The sequence below is a fragment of the Rhincodon typus genome, chromosome 25, assembly GCF_021869965.1.
Source record: "Rhincodon typus isolate 14 chromosome 25, sRhiTyp1.1, whole genome shotgun sequence".
Taxonomy (NCBI): Eukaryota; Metazoa; Chordata; class Chondrichthyes; order Orectolobiformes; family Rhincodontidae; genus Rhincodon; species Rhincodon typus.
In genome coordinates, this window is record NC_063356.1 from 14,975,219 (window position 1) to 14,995,167 (window position 19,949).

Sequence of the window (19,949 nt, forward strand, 5' to 3'; positions counted from 1 at the left end):
AGCAAGTAATTCATTGTCCAAGAATTCACATTAAAAAGGACCTCCTGTAATGATCACCATTATATTGTGTGCACTAATTCCTCCAGGTCATATTCCCTTTATTCTTTATTCATTAATGGGACGAGGATGTCACTGGCTAGGCAGCATTTATTGTCCATCCCTAATTGCCCAGAGGGCAGTTCAGACTCAACCACATTGCTGTGGGTCTGGAGTCACATGTAGGCCAGACCATGGTAAGGATGGCAGATTTCCTTCCCTAAAGTACATTAGTGAACCAGATGGGTTTTTCCCAACAAGGTTGAGAGAGCTAGGGCTTTTCTCTTTAGGACGACGAAGGATGAGAGGTGACTTGATAGAGGTGTACAAAATGATCAGAGGTATCGATAGAGTGGACAGCCAGAGACTTTTTCCTAGGGTGGAGGTAGCTAGTACAAGGGGGCATAGTTTTAAAGTGAGTGGAGGTAGATACAGGGGAGACGTCAGAGGTAGGTTCTTTACTCAGAGAGTGGTCGGGGCGTGGAATGCATTGCCGGAGAGGTAGTGGAGTTGGCCTCGTTAGGGGCATTTAAGCGGCTGTTAGATAGGCATATGGATGATAGTTAAGGTAGGGGTGGAGGTTAGATAGACCTTAGGATTAGGGTAAAAGTTTGGCACAACATCGTGGGCCGAAGGGCCTGTACTGTTCTATGTTCTATGTTCTAATCGGCAATGGACTGATGGTCATCATTAGACTCTTAATTCCAGATATTTATTGAATTCAAATTCCATCCTCTGCTCTGGCGGGATTTGAACCCAGGTCCCCAGAATGTATATCTGGGTCTCTGGATTAACAGTCCAGCGATAATACCACTAGGCCATTGTCATATTGGTGAAGCAAATACAATTGGAACAGGACACTTAAAAGCATGGCGCGGTGGTGACAGAGTAGTGATGCCACTGGACAGGTAATCCAGAGGCTATTGTCCTGAAGATGTGTGTTCAAATCTCACCATTGTAGCCGGGTGAAATTTAAATTCAATTAACAGTAAACCTGGAATAATCTCAGTAATGGTGACCATTACAGCAATTAAGAACGGGCAATATATGATACCTTATTGACAGGGTGTTTCCAACACTTTTTTTATTTCAGACATCAAGCATTCAGTGAATTTTACTTTTATAAATTCAACAAGGCTATTTTTAATTTTTCTTTAATGGAATGCTTCTGTCACTGGACATTTCTTACCCATCCCAAAATGTCCTTGAATGAAACGGCCTACTGCACTAGTTTTGTGAGTGATTAAGAATCAAACACATTACTGTGGGACGCTGGAGTCACATATAGGCCAGACCAGGAAAGCATGGCTGATTTTCTTTCCTAAAGACTTTTGTGAAACTGATGGGTTTTTAACAATGATGGTAGTTTAATAGCCATCATTATTGGAAGAACCTTTCTAATTCCAGATTTTGCTTAGTTAGTTGAACTTAAATTCTACCAGTTGCCATGGTGGTATTTGAACACAAGAATCTCAGTCCTCAGAGTATGAGTATTCAGGAGATTCAGACCAGTGTAGTGACAATATCATTACACCGCAATTGCCTTCCATTCTGTCAGTTGAAATAATCAATCAAATATGGCATGCAATCACTTAGCATGAAATTAAATAAAATAAGGTAATGGTGAACTGAGGGTAGCATGGATATTGCAACTGGACTGAGATTCCGGTTTATTTCTAGATTTACTTCCAGATTTCTTACAGTTATTACATTTCAGTAGATAAGATTTTTATTTTGATTCATTTTTAGTTCTTTTATACTAAAAATTGACATTTAAATAAGTACAGGAGTGAGAAACGTTGGGAGGGATATGGGCCAAGTGCAGGCAGGTGTGACAAGTTTAGTTGGGGATTATAGTCAGCGCGGACCAATGGTCTGTTTCCTTGCTATATGACTCTATGACTTTATTGCTCTATTTTTGGAAAGAATTTGAAATTACTTAATGGGCTTTATATTCTTTTATAAATAATTATCATCACTTCTGATTTTCACAGGAACCCAAACTTGAAAACACTCTTATCTATCGGTGGCTGGAATTTTGGAACTGAAAAGTAATTTTCTTTTCATTAGTGATTTTCTACCACTGTACAAACTGTGTTATTTTTAGTGTGTTAATGAAACACGAAATACAGAAATATGTGAAACTTCATACCAGAAGAACTGGTTAAGAGTCTATGTCTACAATTGATTTCTAAAATATTTCAATGCTTTTCTTTGATCTGTTGACTGCATTGCTGTCAATTTGCTTAAGAAAAAAATCATTCTCAAGCCAATGAATCAGAATGTTTTACCAATACAGTTCACAAGTGTTTATCTTAATACATTACTTTAGAGTTCTCTGGAGTTTAGAAGAATGAGAGATGATTATTTTGAAGAGCATAAAACTTTTAAGAAAGCCTGACAAGTTAGATACTGAGAAGATATTTCCCCTGGCTATAGAGACTAAGACACTGGTGAAGCCACAACTGGTGTATCATGTGTAGTTCCAGTCACCACATTATAGGAAGGAGGTAATTGCTCTGGAGAGAGAGCAGAGAAGATTTACTAAAACATTGCCAGTGCTGGAGAATTGTGGCTACGAGGAGAGATTGGAGAGGTTGGGGTTGTATTCCTTCAAACAGAGAAGGCCAAGGGAAGACATGATTGAGGTATACAAAATTGTGAGGGGTAGAGGTAGAATAAACAGGAGGAACCTGTTTCTTTCGGTAGGGAGTTCAAAATTCAGAGGTCATAGATTCAAGCTAAGTGGCAGAAGGATTAGAGGAGATTTGAGGAAAATCTTTTAACACAGAGGGTAGTGGGTTTCTGGATTTCACTACCCGAGTTGGTGGTGGAGGCAGAGACTCTAAACTCTTTTAAAAAGGACCTGAATCTGCACCTTATGTGCTGTAAGCTGTAGGGCTATGGTTCGTGCACAGAAAGATGAGATTAGAAATGGCATCTGGGTATCTGGGTTGGCATGGACAAGATGGACTGAATGGCCCCCTTCAGCACTGGATCATTTCAACGGTTCCAACCTAAGTCCGTTATCTCAGAATAAAGAGCCAACTACTTAGAAAAAGGGATGAAGAGAAATTTCTTCACTGCATTTTGTGGATCTTTTGAATTGTCTACTCCAGAGAGCTGTGGACATTCCAATGCGTAAGCTTATTTGTGAGCTTGATCGGATTTTTGTTACAAAGGGAATTAAGGGATATTGAGTGATATGGCAGGCAAATAAATAGATGGAGAGGCTCAGCATGATCTTATTAAAGTGCAGTGCAGGTCCATTGGAATGTGGCCTACCCTTAATTTTATTTCTTATGCCCTTATATCTTTCAGGTTCACTGCTATGGCTTCCAGCAAAGAAACTCGTTTAATATTCATTAAATCCGTTATAGATTTCCTACGGCAAAAAGATTTTGATGGTTTAGATCTACATTGGGAGTATCCAGCATTTAACAGAAGCCCATACCAGGACAAACAGCACTTCACTTTGTTGGTTCAGGTGAGTTACATTATACCTTAGATCCACAAGTTACCGGGGACTCAATCTGCACAATAATGTTTTCAAAATTAAATACAGATCATACGTCCAATTGCGTAACAAAAAGATCTGTCAACTTCTGAATGAGAAAAATTACCATTAAGAAGTGTCCACATTTCACACTTACATTTGAATTGAATTGAATGATTTATTGTTACCTGTATTTAACAAATAGTGAAAAGTCTAATATGTAACCAGGCTCTGACGCCATTGAGTTACAGAAGATATAACTAGAATATAACTAGAAACAGAGTTCTTTCTCCCTTCTTGTGCTCTACCCGACATGGGGCTTCTCCAAAACGGGTTCCAGGTCCCTGTTGCTTCGCAGTCCATTCCAGGAGCCCTGCTGGACTACCATCACCACTAGTGCATTCCAGGAGTACCACACCGGGTCTACCACCGCTCCCGTCGATCCGCCAGAAGTACTGATTTGGGTCTTCTGTATCTCTGCACCGGAAGCCCAATATCCCGATTCTGACATCTACCACTGATGCCACCTACACCGCCAACCACAGAGGCTACTCTGCTGTCGCGGCCATCTTGAAAAGTGGCGCCACCGCCTCAAGCCCTGCGCTGGTAGGGCCACAAACGTTGAAGTCACCACACTCTGGCAGCATCTCTCATCGCTGGGCCTGCACTCGCTCCTATCGTGAGCTACATAAGACCTCTCCCCGAGGAGACGACTCTTGTCGCCATTGCTGCACACGTTCAGGAGGCTGGGCCTGGCCTCACTCTGCCAAAGGCTTTTAAAGAGGGAAAAGAAAGAAAAAAAGAAAGCGATCAAAGATAAAAAGATGAAAATAACAAAGAAAGCAGATGGAAGCAGATGAGCTCCAGGCTAGGTGCTCAAACACAACATTGCTACTCAGCCTCCATCTTGATTTGGCAACAAAAAATCAAATTATATCTCACAAAAATGGTTGTTTTACAGCCACGTCAGAAGTTAAGATGAAGGAATTCTATCAAGGCAATTGAAGCACCTCATGTCTGCTTTTATTAGAAATGATACAAGGATACAGCTTTACTATTTAAATGCGGGGCTACTTGCCTTTATTTCAATAGTTTTTTTTTCTAAGTAACTGAGTCTCCTAGACCATGGGGAATTCAGCAGCTTTAATAAAGCAAAAGGTGCAGAATCAACAAGGTATATTCCATAATATTATCTGCTTGGAGGCGGAGCAGAGAAGCTTTCTCCAGACGTGACATTCTACTCAATTAAACAGCCACTGCCCAGGATTTCTTTGATTCCACATGTTCCCCATCACACACCCACCCATGATCATAAAACTCCCCTGACCAGATCTGTCAGACTCTGCCACTGCACCGACCTGCTTCAGGCTTTAGCTCCATAAGGCGAGCATCCCACTTGAAACCTGTCAATGGACCAGAACCCCACAAAAAAGAATTTAAATCCCCACAAAAAAAGAATTTAATTCAACTAAATTCTGAAAAATGCCGGCGAAATCCATTCGAGTTCTCCAAAGTGGTAACATTTATGTCCCTGCCACAGAATAAACTTTGCTCCCCAGACATAAATCCAGGCCAATCTGTTTTATGCAAATATGATACAGGATGGCGCATGTATGGAACAAGCTGCCAGAGGAAGTGATGGAGGCAGGTACAATTACAACATTTAAAGGACATCTGGATGGGTACATGAATGGAAGGGTTTAGAGGGGTATGGGCCAAATGCTGGCAAATGGGACTAGATCACTTTAGGATATCTGGTCAGCATGGATAATTGAACTGAAGGGTCTATTTCCGTGCAGTATAGCTCTAAGACTCTATGATAGGTAAGGGTGATGTAATTTTATTTAAAAATAGCGTTATCTTGCCTATTGTGTTGACAGAAAACAAACCCTTTAAAGTGTATTATCCAAAATTTGTAAATGAGTTTTATGTTAAGGCATACTTTCATTTCAGATATTGTGCTAGCATCCAACTTCAATTGACACCTGGACATTCTGTTTCTATCCTAAACTATGCCATAGAATCACAGAATCCCTACAGTGTGGAAACAGGCCACTCCACCTAACAAGTCCACACTGACCCTCCGAAAATCATCCCACCCAGACCCATCCCCTTACCCTTTCCCAGCAACCCTACATTTCCCATGGCTAATCCATCTAACTTACACACCCCTGGACATATGCGCAATTTATATTTGGTCAATCCACCTAACCCACACATCTTTGGACTGTGGGAGGAAACCAGAGCACACCCAGCAGGCTCCCACACAGACACAGGGAGACCATGTAAACTCCACACAGACAGTCACCCGAAGCTGGAATCAAACCGGGTCCCTGGTGCTGTGAGGCAGCTAACCATTGAGCCAAGGTTTGATTTTCTATAAAAGCCCATATTGATTCGTCAATTGCATATTATCCTGCAATTGCATACCATACCTATGTTCTCCCCAGTGATTTTATAGTGACTGGGAATTTTAAATCGTAGTTAATTCTCTGGCTTCCATTTAAATAGTTTAACCTACCTTCTCCTGCAAAGCAATTGCTAGAACTTTCCCAATACCCAACCAGGAAACAGCGTAATTCCCAGTGCAGCCATGCCCCTCCCCCCAATAAAGGAATGCTTGGAACCCAACCCATCCCACTTCAAACTACCACACTCCCTTCCTCCAGGACTCCTTTACTCCGTCCCTCTACCCATTGCCTTCTATATGTTTACCCTTTCCTCTCCTTCCTGCCCCTCTTACCTCATTTCATCTTGGTCCATTTATTCTCTTGCCCTCTTGGCTTCCACTGTGTTATTTCACCAATCACCAAAAGCCAGTGAACAAGTGGGAACAAAATCAAAAAGCCTAATGAAATGTCAATGTTTATATCAAGGGTTTCAAATACAAGTGATACTTCCCTTATACAATGTCTAGGTCACATAGATGGTTGGAACACAATGTAACTTGACCAGAATCATACCAGGACATAACAGATTAGAATATAAAATCAGATAACAGAAACTTTTCTTGTGTTCCCTGGAGCTCAGACAGTTGGAGGATGGTGTAATTTCAAACCTCAGTCATGAAAATACGAAAGAATGCTCTCCTGAGACGAGGCACTTCTCCCCATCAAGGGATCAACGTTCAAAACACTTGTCCTCATCCTGCATCCAAGCATAAACATCTGTTTGAAAGTTGCCTGAAAGATCAGCTGCCCTGTCTTCTCCTACCCCAGGATGCTGTATCCCAGTGAAAAAAGGGAAAACAAAATTCCAAAAACTGTTGAAAATGTAATACATTTGCAAAATGTAATATCCAATGTTCCATTGTTATAATCTTCTTGTTGAATTTATTGTACGTTAACATACAGGAAACTGTCGAAGAGTTCAAGAAGGAATCCAGTGAAAGTAACAAACCGAGATTGCTGCTTTCAGCTGCAGTGGCATCCGGCATAAGAAACATTCAAGCAGGCTATGAAATAGAAAAGATTTCAGAGTATGTACAAGCTACTTATGTGATGTACATTTTGTAACTGATGCAGTTTGCATTTCACTGTACTCTAAATATAGTAACTATATTCCTGACAATAACAACCAAGACATTGAATAAGTGCAATATTCCTGCTGTACTGAATGCAATCTTTCAAAAGCCAGATACATGACAAAGCTTCTGAACCAAAGAGTTAGATGTTGCAGATTAAATAATCTGGCACTAGGCACTAACAGCAGAATAAATCGTTTGAAGGAACAACTGGATTCAGTTTTAACGAAAGACGACATTGAAATAAATAATCAGAAATCAGGAGTATAGGTTCGATTTCGAACAAACAGCTAAACTTGATGAGTATACTGTAACATAAACATGTGGTGGAATCCCACAGGAGGCTGAGGCTGTGGGCTGTGGAAAGCAACGTGGCAGAATCAGGCAAGTGTATCAAGGGTCCATTTTGATGTTCGGAGCAATGCACATCATCTTCAATGCTTTTCACAAGCAGTGTTGAGAGATTCTTGCCAGGCAGTGGCAATTTGCCAACTGACAGTCAGTATTGCTTGTTTAACACCTTGTTAACAGCCCAGCTTGCCTCATTAATATTCAACCTCCCATCTTACCAAACGAGCCTGACATTCGGAAAACTCAGCAGGAAACCATAGTGAGTACCTGGCAGATTCTGCTCTCTGCTTGCTCCAAGGGACCTTCAAGTTGGACCCTGGGCACCAACACTTCAGGGGATGCTCCAAGGGCACTGGCCACATTTACCCCGTGTTCACAGACATTAGCATCCAACATGTGCCAGGCTTTAAGCACCCTCTTGGCACATCCATGATCCACTTACAAGACACTTCTACACTTCAAAGCTGCACTGGCAACTATGTGATGCTGCAGCAAGGATATTGTGCACTCAGGGACACATACCCAGCTCATGGATTGGATCAGACTGTATCTTTGGACCCTTTGCTTGCTCGAGTGGGTTCACTTACTCTACGTCTACTGGATACTCACAGCACTTTGCCCCCTCAGCCAGAGATATCAGGCTGATATTACTGTCACCTGTTTGGCGCAGGTACAAATCCAGTAAATTGGCCTTATTTGTCAGCAGGCCTCATTCAAGCCAAAGGGGATAGCCCTCACTCAGCAAAGCCTGGCACTGTAAGTCAAGATCACCCTCTGATACCAGTTCAGGGCTTTCTTGGGCATTCAGAGTCAGTATCCTCTTCTTATAACGAGTGAGGAGCTGAATGTCAGGCAGCCCACCACCTTGTCTTCACTCTTTCTGCTCCACTTTGGGTTGTCTTGTTGGCGAGAGAGAGAGGTATTATAGAATATGAAAGTGGGCAGCACAGCTGTTCCTATTGGTGCAGGTGGGAAAGCGTCCCAAGTGAGTGAGTAGGAAGTGTAGAGGATATGTAGGGTTCGTGGTTTTGGATTTTGGGGTAGATGACAGTGGGTAAGGGAGGATGTTGCAAGCAATTCTGAGAGTGATACAGCACGAGCCTTGGTGGAAGGTCAGTTCAATAGCAGACATGGAGTGAGTTTGAGGTATCTGTGAGAAGATGGTGGCACTTATCTCGCCCTATTGGAGAAGGATATTGACCTCCTCCCTACATTGCTGCGCATTTCTTCAGGCAGCTGATATTGCACTGACCCAGGTGCCAATCTAGGACTGTGCTGGCATGGTCTGCTGTTGTGGCATTGACTGCTGATCTTGAGGGTGGAGAACAAGGAAGTCCTGCATTGACACCACCCCAACCAACGGAACCTCAAAGACCCTACCCACAAAGCGGGTAGTTGATTTCCCCATCAGCCATGTCTGGGAAAAATATTAGAGATTGTGCAAGGCAGCTCGTACTGATAGTGCTTGTCCATGTGCACCATGGGCCCAGGCCCAAGTTTCCTGATCTTTTAGTGGATTTTGGCTACGCAGCAAGTTCTTACAGCAACGCTGTGTAGTAAGATGGGGCAGACATCATTTGACAGAGACCCCATAGGGGCATTCTGGGAAATTAATGAGACGTTGAAAAGACAAGGCAAAAAAACTCACTAAGCCTCATAGTGACAGGCCCTCCCAAAAACCAAATCTAACCCAGACTTAGTCAAAAAACAAACAGAAGATTCAGCCCATAGTGCTGGGGAAAATTAGAAGGTGTGCCAGCATCCATGGAGAGAAAAACAAAGTTAACACTGAGTCCAATTTGACTCTTCTTCAGAAATTGTTGATGGGTTACTGGCCTTTCCCTCTTCCTTAAAATCCTCATTCAATAATATGTAAGCTATGAAGGATGATAAATAAATTACAGAGGTTGAGAGATCAGGAAGATAATCAATGCTATTCTTCACCAGTGGTTGAGTCAATGTATGTAGCACATGTGTCCTTGAGTACCAGCCCCAACATCTCATTTTTGTTTTATACAGGGCCTTGGATTTTATCGGTGTGATGACTTATGAATTCCACGGACCATGGGATCTTAAAACTGGACCGAATAGCCCCCTGTACAGAAGTTCTACTGATTATAATGACAATAAATACTTTAACGTTGTATGCATAAAAATTAAGAAAATCTTTTCTCCATTTTTTGTTTTTCTGCTGAATTATTAATATAAATTTAAGAGATTAGTTCAAATAATATTTCTTCCTTCCAGGAGTTTGCTACCAACTACTGGAAACAGAATGGTGCCCCTGCAGAAAAACTGTTGGTTGGATTTCCAACTTATGGCCGTACTTTTACGCTCTGCTCAGCTGATAGCAAACCTGGTGCTGCAGCATGTGGTCCTGCACCACCTGGGAATTGTACTAAAGCAGCTGGCATTTGGGCATACTACGAGGTACAGTTTAACATTTATACAAAACAAATTATGTCAACATCTTGCATTATGATATTTACAAAAAGAAACTTTTGTGCCCATCAAATTCATCATAAAAATTAAAGTTACTGCAACTCTAATTACAAAGAAGTCTGCTTATACCAAAGCATGTGTTACAGTGTCCTGACTTTGCAACAACCCACAGATAAAAAATTGGCCTCTTTAGTTACCACAATCATGTCAACTTCCACAGGGATAACCTAATCATGATCATCACTAACTATTAACATTAATGTAAAAAGAGACATGCTGTTGCTTTGTTTCATTTTGCACTAATCAGGACAGAATTGCAAGAATATCAAACTTCAAAGGGAACAACAATAAATACTAGAATTTAAAAACCGAAAGAACTGTGAATGCTGTAAATCAGGAACAAAAACATAAGTTACTGGAAAAGCTTAGCAGGTCTGGCAACAGCTGTGAGGAAAAGTCAGAGTTAGCATTTCGGGTCCAGTGACCCTTACTCAGAACAGGAGTAGTTCTGAAGAAGGGTGGCCACACTCGAAACGTTAACTCTGATTTCTCTTCACAGACGCTGCCAGACCTGATGAACTTTTCCAGCAACTTCTGTGTTTGTGTACTGGAATTTAAAGCTTCAATTGAAAATCTCTTGCAAGCTCCATACCACAAAACAATTATTTAACTACCAAATAATAAAGCCTTAACAGAACTGTTATTAATTTATCATAATTGCATTCAATATTTTCTTCAATTAGAGTAAGAATATATACTATATGACAGAGGAAGTGCCTGGATTAAAATAGTTAAACAATCTGTAGATAAAATCATATTTCTACCTCATTTTCATATCAATCTATTCACTAGTCACACAATGACTTTCATTCATAAGCAAGTTGTTTAAATGAAATCCCTTGTGTACATAAGCAAAGGATTTGCCCTTTCATCCTCTGTTTTTTTTCCTTCTGTCTGCCCTTTGCATTCTTTGAATTTGCCCCATGCCAGAGCAGGAGCACGCGTCAGTTTAGTATGCTCCGTTTACTTCCAAATGGAAACAATGGAACATTATCAGGAAGTAAGTCTAACCCATCATCTGCAATAAATGGAAGCATCCTCATGAAACTGATTAATTGCACTAAATTTGTAATCAGTTACTAAATTTGACTGTTTGTATTCTAAATGATAGAATGTGTCTGGTGGTGTTGCACAAGGATCTGTTTTGGGGTGTTAGTTATCCGTTATATTTATTAATGATTTAGACAAGGGGTTAGAAACCACTTTTTCAAATTTGCTAATGATGCGAAGAATGTAACCAGCATAGTCAGAAGAAAATTTTGATACAGAAAGAAGCAGGACCATAGAAAATGGATTTTACCATACGCAAACGTGAGCTATGGACCTCAAAATGATAGAAGAGGATGATGTTAAAAAAGTGAAAATTTGGAAACAGTGAAAGACAAAGAGACTTGGGGATTCAAATCCAGAGATTATCTACTTCAACAAATCTTTGTAATATTTTGAACACTTTGATTAGATCACCTGTCAATTTTCCATTTTCAACAGAATACAATCTGTGTTTTGCAACTTCAGGATAGCACACAAGAGCATTAGCCCCATAAAGTACTTGTGCCTCATTAGTAAACTGTACACATTTTTGTTAACAGATATGTGACTTTCTGAAAGGCGCTAATAAGGAGTGGATGGAGGAGCAGGAGGTTCCATATGCATACAAAGATGATGAGTGGGTTACTTATGATAACTTGAAGAGTTATGAGAAAAAGGTATGCGTTTTATAGTCATTTCCTGCTACATTTATTTAACTAATTGTACATAATAAATCCACCTGTGTTCAGTGCATACAATCAGTTTTACTGTTTGGTTAGATATAGTTTAAATTAAACAGCTGGCACAACCATCAGGAAAGCAGAGTTCACGAGAAAGCATTAAGCAGTAGAATAAAGGAGAAAACCTGAAGGATTAAAGAAAAACTATGTAAAGTGCAAGAGAAAAATGAGCGGAAGAGTAGTGTCCATAGAGGTAATCTGTGTGGGGGCACAGACTAAGGGGGCATAATCCTCAATGAATACTTTGCACTGATCTTACAATAGAAAAGGATGACACAAATGTAGACATCATGGTGGAGAACTGTGAAATACTAGAAGAAATTAGCATAAAGGAGGAACGAGCAATGTTAGCAGCTTTAAAAGTAGATAAATCCGTAGGCTCAGTATCCCTGTCTGTTGAGGGAGTCACCCTGGCCACAGGTGAGGTTTCAGAGAACTGGAGAACTATGAAGATTGTCAATTTGTTTAAGGAAAGGAAAGAATAGAGCAGGAAATTACAAGCCAGTGAGCCCAGCCTTAGTAGTGGGAATTTAACAGAACAAATTCTGACGTACAGAATATATTTACACTTGGACAAACACGGATTAATCAGGGATAGTCAGCATGGATTTAAAGGATTGCCATGTTGACAAAACTTGAGGAGATAAACAGGTGTATTGAAGAGGATAATGCATTTTCTGTAATCTACATCGACTTTCGCAAAACTTTTGATACATTCCCTCAGGGCAGACTGGTGTAGAAAGCAAAAGCTCATGAGATCCAACGCAAAATGGCAAGTTGGATTCAAAATTGGCTGAGAAGCAGGAAGCAGAGAGTGATAATAGAGAGATGCTTCTGTGACTGCAGGTTTGTTTCCAGTGGGGGTCCAGAGGACTCTCCATGCTGGGACCCTTGCTGATTGCAGTATACATTAATGATTTTGACTTAATCACATGGAGTCTGATCAAGGAATTTGTGAAATACACAAAAAAAATCAACCAGAGCAATGATAAGTGGAATTCAACCTTGAAAAGTGAGAGGTTATGCACTTGGGGAGGACTAACAAGGCAGGGGATTACACTATGAATGGTAGAACCCCAGAAAGTACTAAAAATCAGGTGGACTTTTATGTGCACGTCCACAGATCCTTGAAGGTAGCAGGGCAGGTAATTAAGAAGGAATATGAGATACTTGCTTTATTAGCCAAGGCATATAACATAAGAGTTAGAAGGATATGCTGGGACTGTATAAATGTTGGTTAGGCCACAGCTAGAGTGCTCTGTGCAGTTTAGCTCACATTATTGGGAGGACTAAACAAGGTACAGAGGAGATTTACCAGGATGCGCCCTGAGCTATAAGGAAAGATTAGAAAGCCTGGGATGGTTTTCCTTGGAACAGTGAAGATTAAGAGGTGTAGACGATTGTGAAGGGCTTAGATCAGATAGGTTGGAAAGCACGTTTTTATTGGTAGAGGCATCAGTGACTAGGGGCCATAGATTTAAGGTAAGAGGTAGAAGGCTAATAGGAGAGTTGGCAATTTTTTTACACTCAGAGAGTGGTGGAAATCTGGAACTCTCTACCTGAAAGTGTGCTTGAGTCAAAAAGAACTCTAGTAACATTGAAGCAGTTATTAGATATTCATTTGTGTTGCCATAACCTCCAGGACTATGGACCAAAAGCTGGAAAATGGATTGATGTAGTCAGATTTTTGTTGACTGATGTGTGCATGATGGGCTGAATGGCCTCCTCTGTGCTGTAAACATCTATGTATCAACAAATCTATAACTCTAACTTCATACTATATTGATTCCAAAGGTATTGATCACTAGATTTCCTTTTTAATTGTGTTTAATAACTTGCATTTTCTATAATGTTGTTCTGAATGCTTAGTAACATTAGATGGTATTATAGATATTAGGTAGTATTATGGATAATAAAGATAACAAACAATTTGCTGTTCGTTAGGAAGCCCTCAGTCCCTCAGCTTCCCATAATTTCCTAAAGGCTTGTCCATAGCATTCAACATCTGAGCAAGTGGTATTTCAGCATGAATGAGCCTAGAGAGCAAGTAATGGCAGGACATTCAATTGTCATAACATCATAACAGAGACTGATATATTTTTATGACAGAACCAAGGCATGTAGATAGAGTTAAGATTTAAAACAACCATGATCTAACAATGGCAGAACAGGCTGGGATGATTTAATGGCGTACTCCTTTCTTATGCTTCAAACATCCACATACATGTTGATGCTTTCTGCAAAGGGTCACTAAACACAATAAAAAAATTATTTTCCCATGTGCTTGTTTAGTGTTCTCCACTGTGCATAACCTAACCGTTATGTGGTTGAATGCTGGAACCATTCTGACCAACGAGATCCATGAGAGGTAGTGCACTTAATTGCCGTGATATCATGAAAACATCTAATTTTGACCCCATTGCAGTTGAAAGGAAGACTAGCCCTTTAACTGTATACAATGGTATCACACAGTAACAGTGGTCCACAAGAAAAGAGTCCATTCTGATTAAATAGAATGCTTTAAATTCTTTTTGTATAGGTGGAATGGTTAAAAAATAATAGCTTTGGTGGTGCAATGGTTTGGACAATCGACATGGATGATTCCAAAGGTACTTTCTGTAAGCAAGGAAAATCACCCCTCATTAGTAAACTGAAGATTCTGCTTTCTTCAAATTCTAAACCTAAAGAAGATTTGTCGGGTAATTTATTATTTAATGCTGCTTTTCAGAATCAGATAAATATTTATGTTGGAATGCAACTCATTCTGAGCCACTTGTTTGTTATTCTATAGTACATTACCGTGATTATTTCCATGATCTCAACTACAGGGACAGACACAGGCATATTTCTGAAATGCTGCTCATTCAATAAAATTAAATATTTTCATGGACTAAAATCATGTCATTTAAAATATGGCAAAATAAACCTTAAGTTTCCGCATCATGAGAGCCATCATCACTGATATGATACCTTATTAACTGCCTTGTGGAAATCCAAGCACAACAAATCTTCTTCCTTTATCCGCAATAACGGACTACTTACTCAAAAAATTCCCATGAATTGATTAAACATGATTTTCCTTTCACAAAACAATGTTGACTCTGCTGATTTCCTTAATCTTTTCTAAGTGCCCTACCACATTATCTTTATAACAGCTTCAACCATGTTTCCCACGGCAGATGTTAAGCTAACTGGCCTTTAACTTGAGATAATTTGATTTAGATAGTAGGATATCATTTTCCGAAACATCAGCTTTCCTGCTCCTCTGATGCTGCTTGGCCTGCTGTGTTCATCCAGCTCTACACCTTGGCCTTTAACTTCCCATTTTGTCTCCCTCCCTTTTTGAATAAACATGTTACATTTGCTATTTTCCAATCTAATGGAATGTTCCACAAATCCAGGGAACTTGGAAACATTAAAATTAACACATCAACTCTTTTGTTACCAACTGATTTTCAGGCCCTAGGATGAGGGTCATCAGGACTCGCATGTCAGTGCACAGTTCCAACAATTTGTGCAGTACCACTTCTCTCATGATTGTATTTTACTTGAGCTCATTCTCCTTTACATTTCCAGATTTAGAGTTATTTCTGGGCTGTTACTTTTATTCTATATAATGAAGATTGATGCAAACCACCTCTCCAATTCATTTGCCGTCTCTTTATTTCCATAATTAATTCCCCAGATTCATTTTCTATAGGACCAACACTCACTTTAACTTTGCTTTAATAAAATAGAAACTTCATTGTTTTCACATTTCTAGCTAGATTTCTTTCATACTCTTCCTTTTGCTGTCCACATTAAATGTTTAGTTCTTTTTACATGTTCTGACAAATCTTTTGATCCACCACCCATCTTGGCATAATTATGCAATTTTTGGGTTTGATACTATACAGTTTAAGTGAAGCACAGATGGTAGGTCCTCCACTTGGTAATTTTCTTTATTCAAACATATGTTTATTCTGGAATAATTCCTTAAATGTCTACCACGACATCACTCTTAAATTATCCCTTAATCTAATTTGCCAGTTTACTCCAGCTAGCTCTGCTTTCATGCCCACAGAATTGCCTTTATTTAAAATACTAATCTTGGACCCACTCTTCTCTCCCTTCAAAAATGTAATATTCAGCCATGTGATGGTCACTGCTATCTAGGGCTGCCTTAACTGCATGGTCATTAATTAATCACATTTCATCCTAAAGATCTCTAACATGAGAAAGTGTTCCAAACTCTCTATCACATTTAATAGAACATAGAACATAGAACATTACAGCGCAGTACAGGCCCTTCGGCCCTCGATGTTGCGCCGACCTGTGAAACCAATCTGAAGCCCATCTAACCTAAACTATTCCATTATCATCCACATGTTTATCCAATGACCATTTAAATGCCCTTAAAGTTGGCGAGTCTACTACTTTTGCAGGCAGGGCATTCCACGCCCTTACTACTCTCTGAGTAAAGAACCTACCTCTGACATCTGTCCTATATCTATCACCCCTCAATTTAAAGCTATGTCCCCTCATGTTACTATTGCTGAATCTCCCCCACCAAACATTCTGGAAGCTACTCTCGATCAGAAACTGAACCAGACCATTCATATAAATATGGTGTGGCTACAATAATCCAGTTAGAAACTGTGAATTGTACAGTGAGTAACTCATTTCCTGACTCCCCAAATCTTGCCTTATATCTATAAGACAAGCCAGACTGTGAGAATACTCTCTCCATTTGCCTGGATGAGTGCTATTCCAGCAACACTTAAGCAGCGTAAAACCGCTCAGGATAAAGTAGTCCATCAATGACAACACCCGCATTCCCCACCTTAAGCAATAGCTTTCCACCAATGATGCAGGGGCAGCAATATGCACCATCTACAAGGTGCAATGCAGCATCTCACCAAGCATCTTCCACAACTTCCAAACACATGACTACAGCACAATAAGGATTAGGACAGCAGGCACGAGGGAACAGCCCTCTGCACAAATTCTCTTCTGACACACATCAGATACCAGCAAGAAAATAGAAATCTAAATGGCATCGAGACTGACCAGGTGAAAATCTGTCCTGCATGTTCCTTACAAAGCTCCTGAATTACATGATCATGAGGAGCTCTTATCCAGGTTCTAATGTGGGCTCACAACACAAAATTGCCTTAAATTTGGTGACTCTAGTTACAGGCCATGCTATGAAAATATATAAACGTCACAAAAATGTACTAAAAATGCTCTTCTGAGAGGTTGTGCTGAGACACACTAGTTTAAGCAAGTGCGTGAAAATGTAAGAAAACATAAAATAATTTTGCCATTTCACTGAACATTAAAGGCTCTCCACTTCACTACCTTCATTAAGTCATTCCATAAAAGTTAACCCTTTGACCAAGCTTTTAATTGTCAGTCTAATATGTCTTAATATGGCTCAGTACCCTCTCCTCTTGGGATGTTTTAAGAAAGCATTATTTATATATTTACCTCCATGTCAACTTCAATATATTGGCTTTCTTTCTTTCAGCCACAACAACTGCATTACCAACCCCTGCATCAGAAAATTCATCAACTTCTCCGCCTTCTACGGTGTGCCCCGATCTGGAATTCTGCAGTGACAAAAATAATGGTAGCTATCCAATTCCATGTGCTTTGGACAGCTTTTATCGATGCACTAACAAAAACACCGACATCGAGAACTGTCCCAAGGGTACTTCCTATAACACGATTAAAGACAAATGTGTTTGGCCAAATAGATTATTTCCAACAATCAATTTAGCAGCCCACAACTTTTGCAAAGGCAAGCCTGATGGTAACTATGCAATTCCAACTCCCAAATATTATAAATGCTCTGCTGATGAAACACGAATAAAGCAATGTCCCTCTGATCTACTCTATAATGCAATTAGCAGAAACTGTGAAAATATAAATATGCTTGCTGACTTTGATGTGACTTTTTGCAGTAACAATCTTGACGGTACCTACCCAATTCCAGGCAGGCCAAACAAATTCTATCACTGTTCCAATAAGGAGACCAACATTGGAAGTTGCCCCAAGGGAAGTGTTTATAATAACTTTTGTAAATGCTAGACACAGCTGTGCGTATAATAAGACCACACTGAATGACAATAAAACTTGTTTAAAGAATTACAATGTTAAACTGATCATACAGAGGGCTTAGTACAAAACTGATTAACTACTTTGTTATTTTGGAATGTATGTTGCCAACACCAAGATGGCCATCTGTGCGTGCAGAATAGAAGGTGCTGATGTCTCACCCCTGCAAAGTTTCTGCCCGCTTGCCAGCCTCTTCAGAAGAACGCATTCTGGATGTGTCCCTCTCATCTGTTATAACCCCTCCCACATACCCCCATCCCACCACCCACTCCTGGTGGCTGCATCATCCCTCAGCGCATGACTTCCCATTTTGCTCAGGGTATGGGGCAACAAATAAGGCAGTAGGTGATGCATGGAGGGCTGAGTAGACCTCTGGGTCAATGGTCAACGGGTAGTCGGCAACACAGTGTTGTAAGTTTAATAAAGCCACAAGTTGAAAATTCAGTTCTGTCATACTGTAACATCTGTTGCATTCACTGAGCCAGACACAGAGGTTTAATCACAAAGTAGTTCTTCCTCATATGTGTGACTGCAATTGGCGATAGACACTGCCTTTTCATTTGTGCTGCAGAATCATATGGTTTAAGAATTTGGAATGTCAAATGTCACCCGTTTCCATTTTAACCTGCAATATGGCTCATTATGATGTCCCTGGTGACCAAAATTGGTCCCAACTAAATTTAACAATCCCCTATCTTAAACAACTCATTCACATTTTCTCTCCATCCTCACAATGGTCTGCTTGAGTTCTGCCAGGACCACTTGGTTCCTGACCTCTTACAGGTTTACTTCAAAATGGATAAGAGCTGAATGTGGTCGTTGATATCAAGACAACATCCGATGAATTTGACTTTAAAGGAGTCCTGACAAAATTGGAGCAGTTGAGAATCAGATGGCAAAACTCCTCATACCAAGCACAAAAAGGAAGATGAGTGTGGTTGTTTAGAGCCGATCATCTCAGCCATAGGACAGCACGGCAGGAATCTTCAGGATCATAAAACCATCTTCGCTGATTTGTCATTGATCTTCCATCCATCACAAGATCAGAGTGTGGATGTTCACTGATGACTGTGAAGAGTTCAGCACCATTTGTGACACCACAAATACTGCAGCAGTCCATATCATGTGTGTATTAATTAGAAGTCAAGCAGACTATTCTGTTTTCCAAAACTGTTCCACCATTTAATAAGGTCATGGTCAATCTGATTACTCCACATTGCCAACTATTGGGGATAACTTTTCATCCTCTTACTTATCAAGAATCTATTATTGATTTCATTGCATCATTAGCAGAAAGACCTACACAACATTCAGGCTTGGGCTGATAAATGGCAAATAGCATTCAGACCAGGCAAGTGTAGTCTAATAAACATCCCTAACAATAGAAAATGTAAGGATCTCCCCCTTGATATTCAGTGCCATTACCATCACATAATCACCCACCATCAACAATTTAGAGATTGCTGTGAACCAAAGAATTAACTATGTTAGCTATATAAATGCTATGGTTACAAGAGTAGATCAGAGACTGAGAATTTGGCTGTGACACACGTAATTGATGGCCAGTCTTTGGCAGTCAAGCAAAGACATTACAATCAGGCATGCAATGGAATGGTCTTCACCATGAGACTATAAGAATATAGGAGCATAATTATACCATTCAGCCTAACTCTGCTCCGCCATTTGATCATGGCTGTTATGTTTCTCAACCCCATTCTCTGCTTACTCCCTATCACGCTTCATTGCCTTGCTAATCAAGAACCTATCTGTCTCTGTCTTAATGACTTGGCCTCCACAACCCTCTGCAGCAATTCACCATCCTCTGGCTGAAGTAATTCCTCCTCAGTTCAGTTCTAAAGAGAAGTCCCTTCACTCTGAGGCTGTGCCCTCAGTTCCCAGTCTCTCCTATCAACGGAAACATCTTCTTGACTTCCACTCTATCCAGGCCTTTCAGTTATCTATAACTTTCAATGAGATTCCCCCCTCATCCTTCTAAACTCCATCAAGCACAGACCAAGAATGATCAACCGCTCCTGTTATGATAAACTCTTCATCCCTGAGATTATTTTTGTGAACCTCCTCTGAAACCCCTCCAATGCCAACACATCCTTCCTGAGTTACAGGGTCCAAAACTGCTCATAATATTCCAAAAACAGTCTAATCAGAGCCTAAT

The 19,949-nt window shown here is 40.2% G+C and overlaps 1 protein-coding gene across 9 annotated transcripts in view; it reads left to right on the forward strand.

Moving 5' to 3' along the window:
* LOC109926784 (acidic mammalian chitinase-like) overlaps nucleotides 1–18,220 on the forward strand; it is a 37,869-nt gene extending 19,649 nt beyond the window's left edge. For 6 of the 9 annotated variants that reach the window (XM_048612155.1, XM_048612157.1, XM_048612156.1 and 3 more), the window contains 8 exons: nucleotides 2,031–2,087; nucleotides 3,358–3,523; nucleotides 6,886–7,010; nucleotides 9,426–9,549; nucleotides 9,654–9,836; nucleotides 11,498–11,614; nucleotides 14,217–14,376; nucleotides 17,187–18,220. In XM_048612155.1, the coding sequence (XP_048468112.1) occupies nucleotides 2,031–2,087; nucleotides 3,358–3,523; nucleotides 6,886–7,010; nucleotides 9,426–9,549; nucleotides 9,654–9,836; nucleotides 11,498–11,614; nucleotides 14,217–14,376; nucleotides 17,187–17,749 (1,495 nt within the window). In that variant the 3' untranslated portion in view covers nucleotides 17,750–18,220. The remainder of the gene's footprint in view (nucleotides 1–2,030; nucleotides 2,088–3,357; nucleotides 3,524–6,885; nucleotides 7,011–9,425; nucleotides 9,550–9,653; nucleotides 9,837–11,497; nucleotides 11,615–14,216; nucleotides 14,377–17,186) is intronic. The other 3 variants (XM_048612160.1, XM_048612158.1, XM_048612161.1) reach the window with 3 other exon arrangements.
* Nucleotides 18,221–19,949: the final 1,729 nt, after the last annotated feature.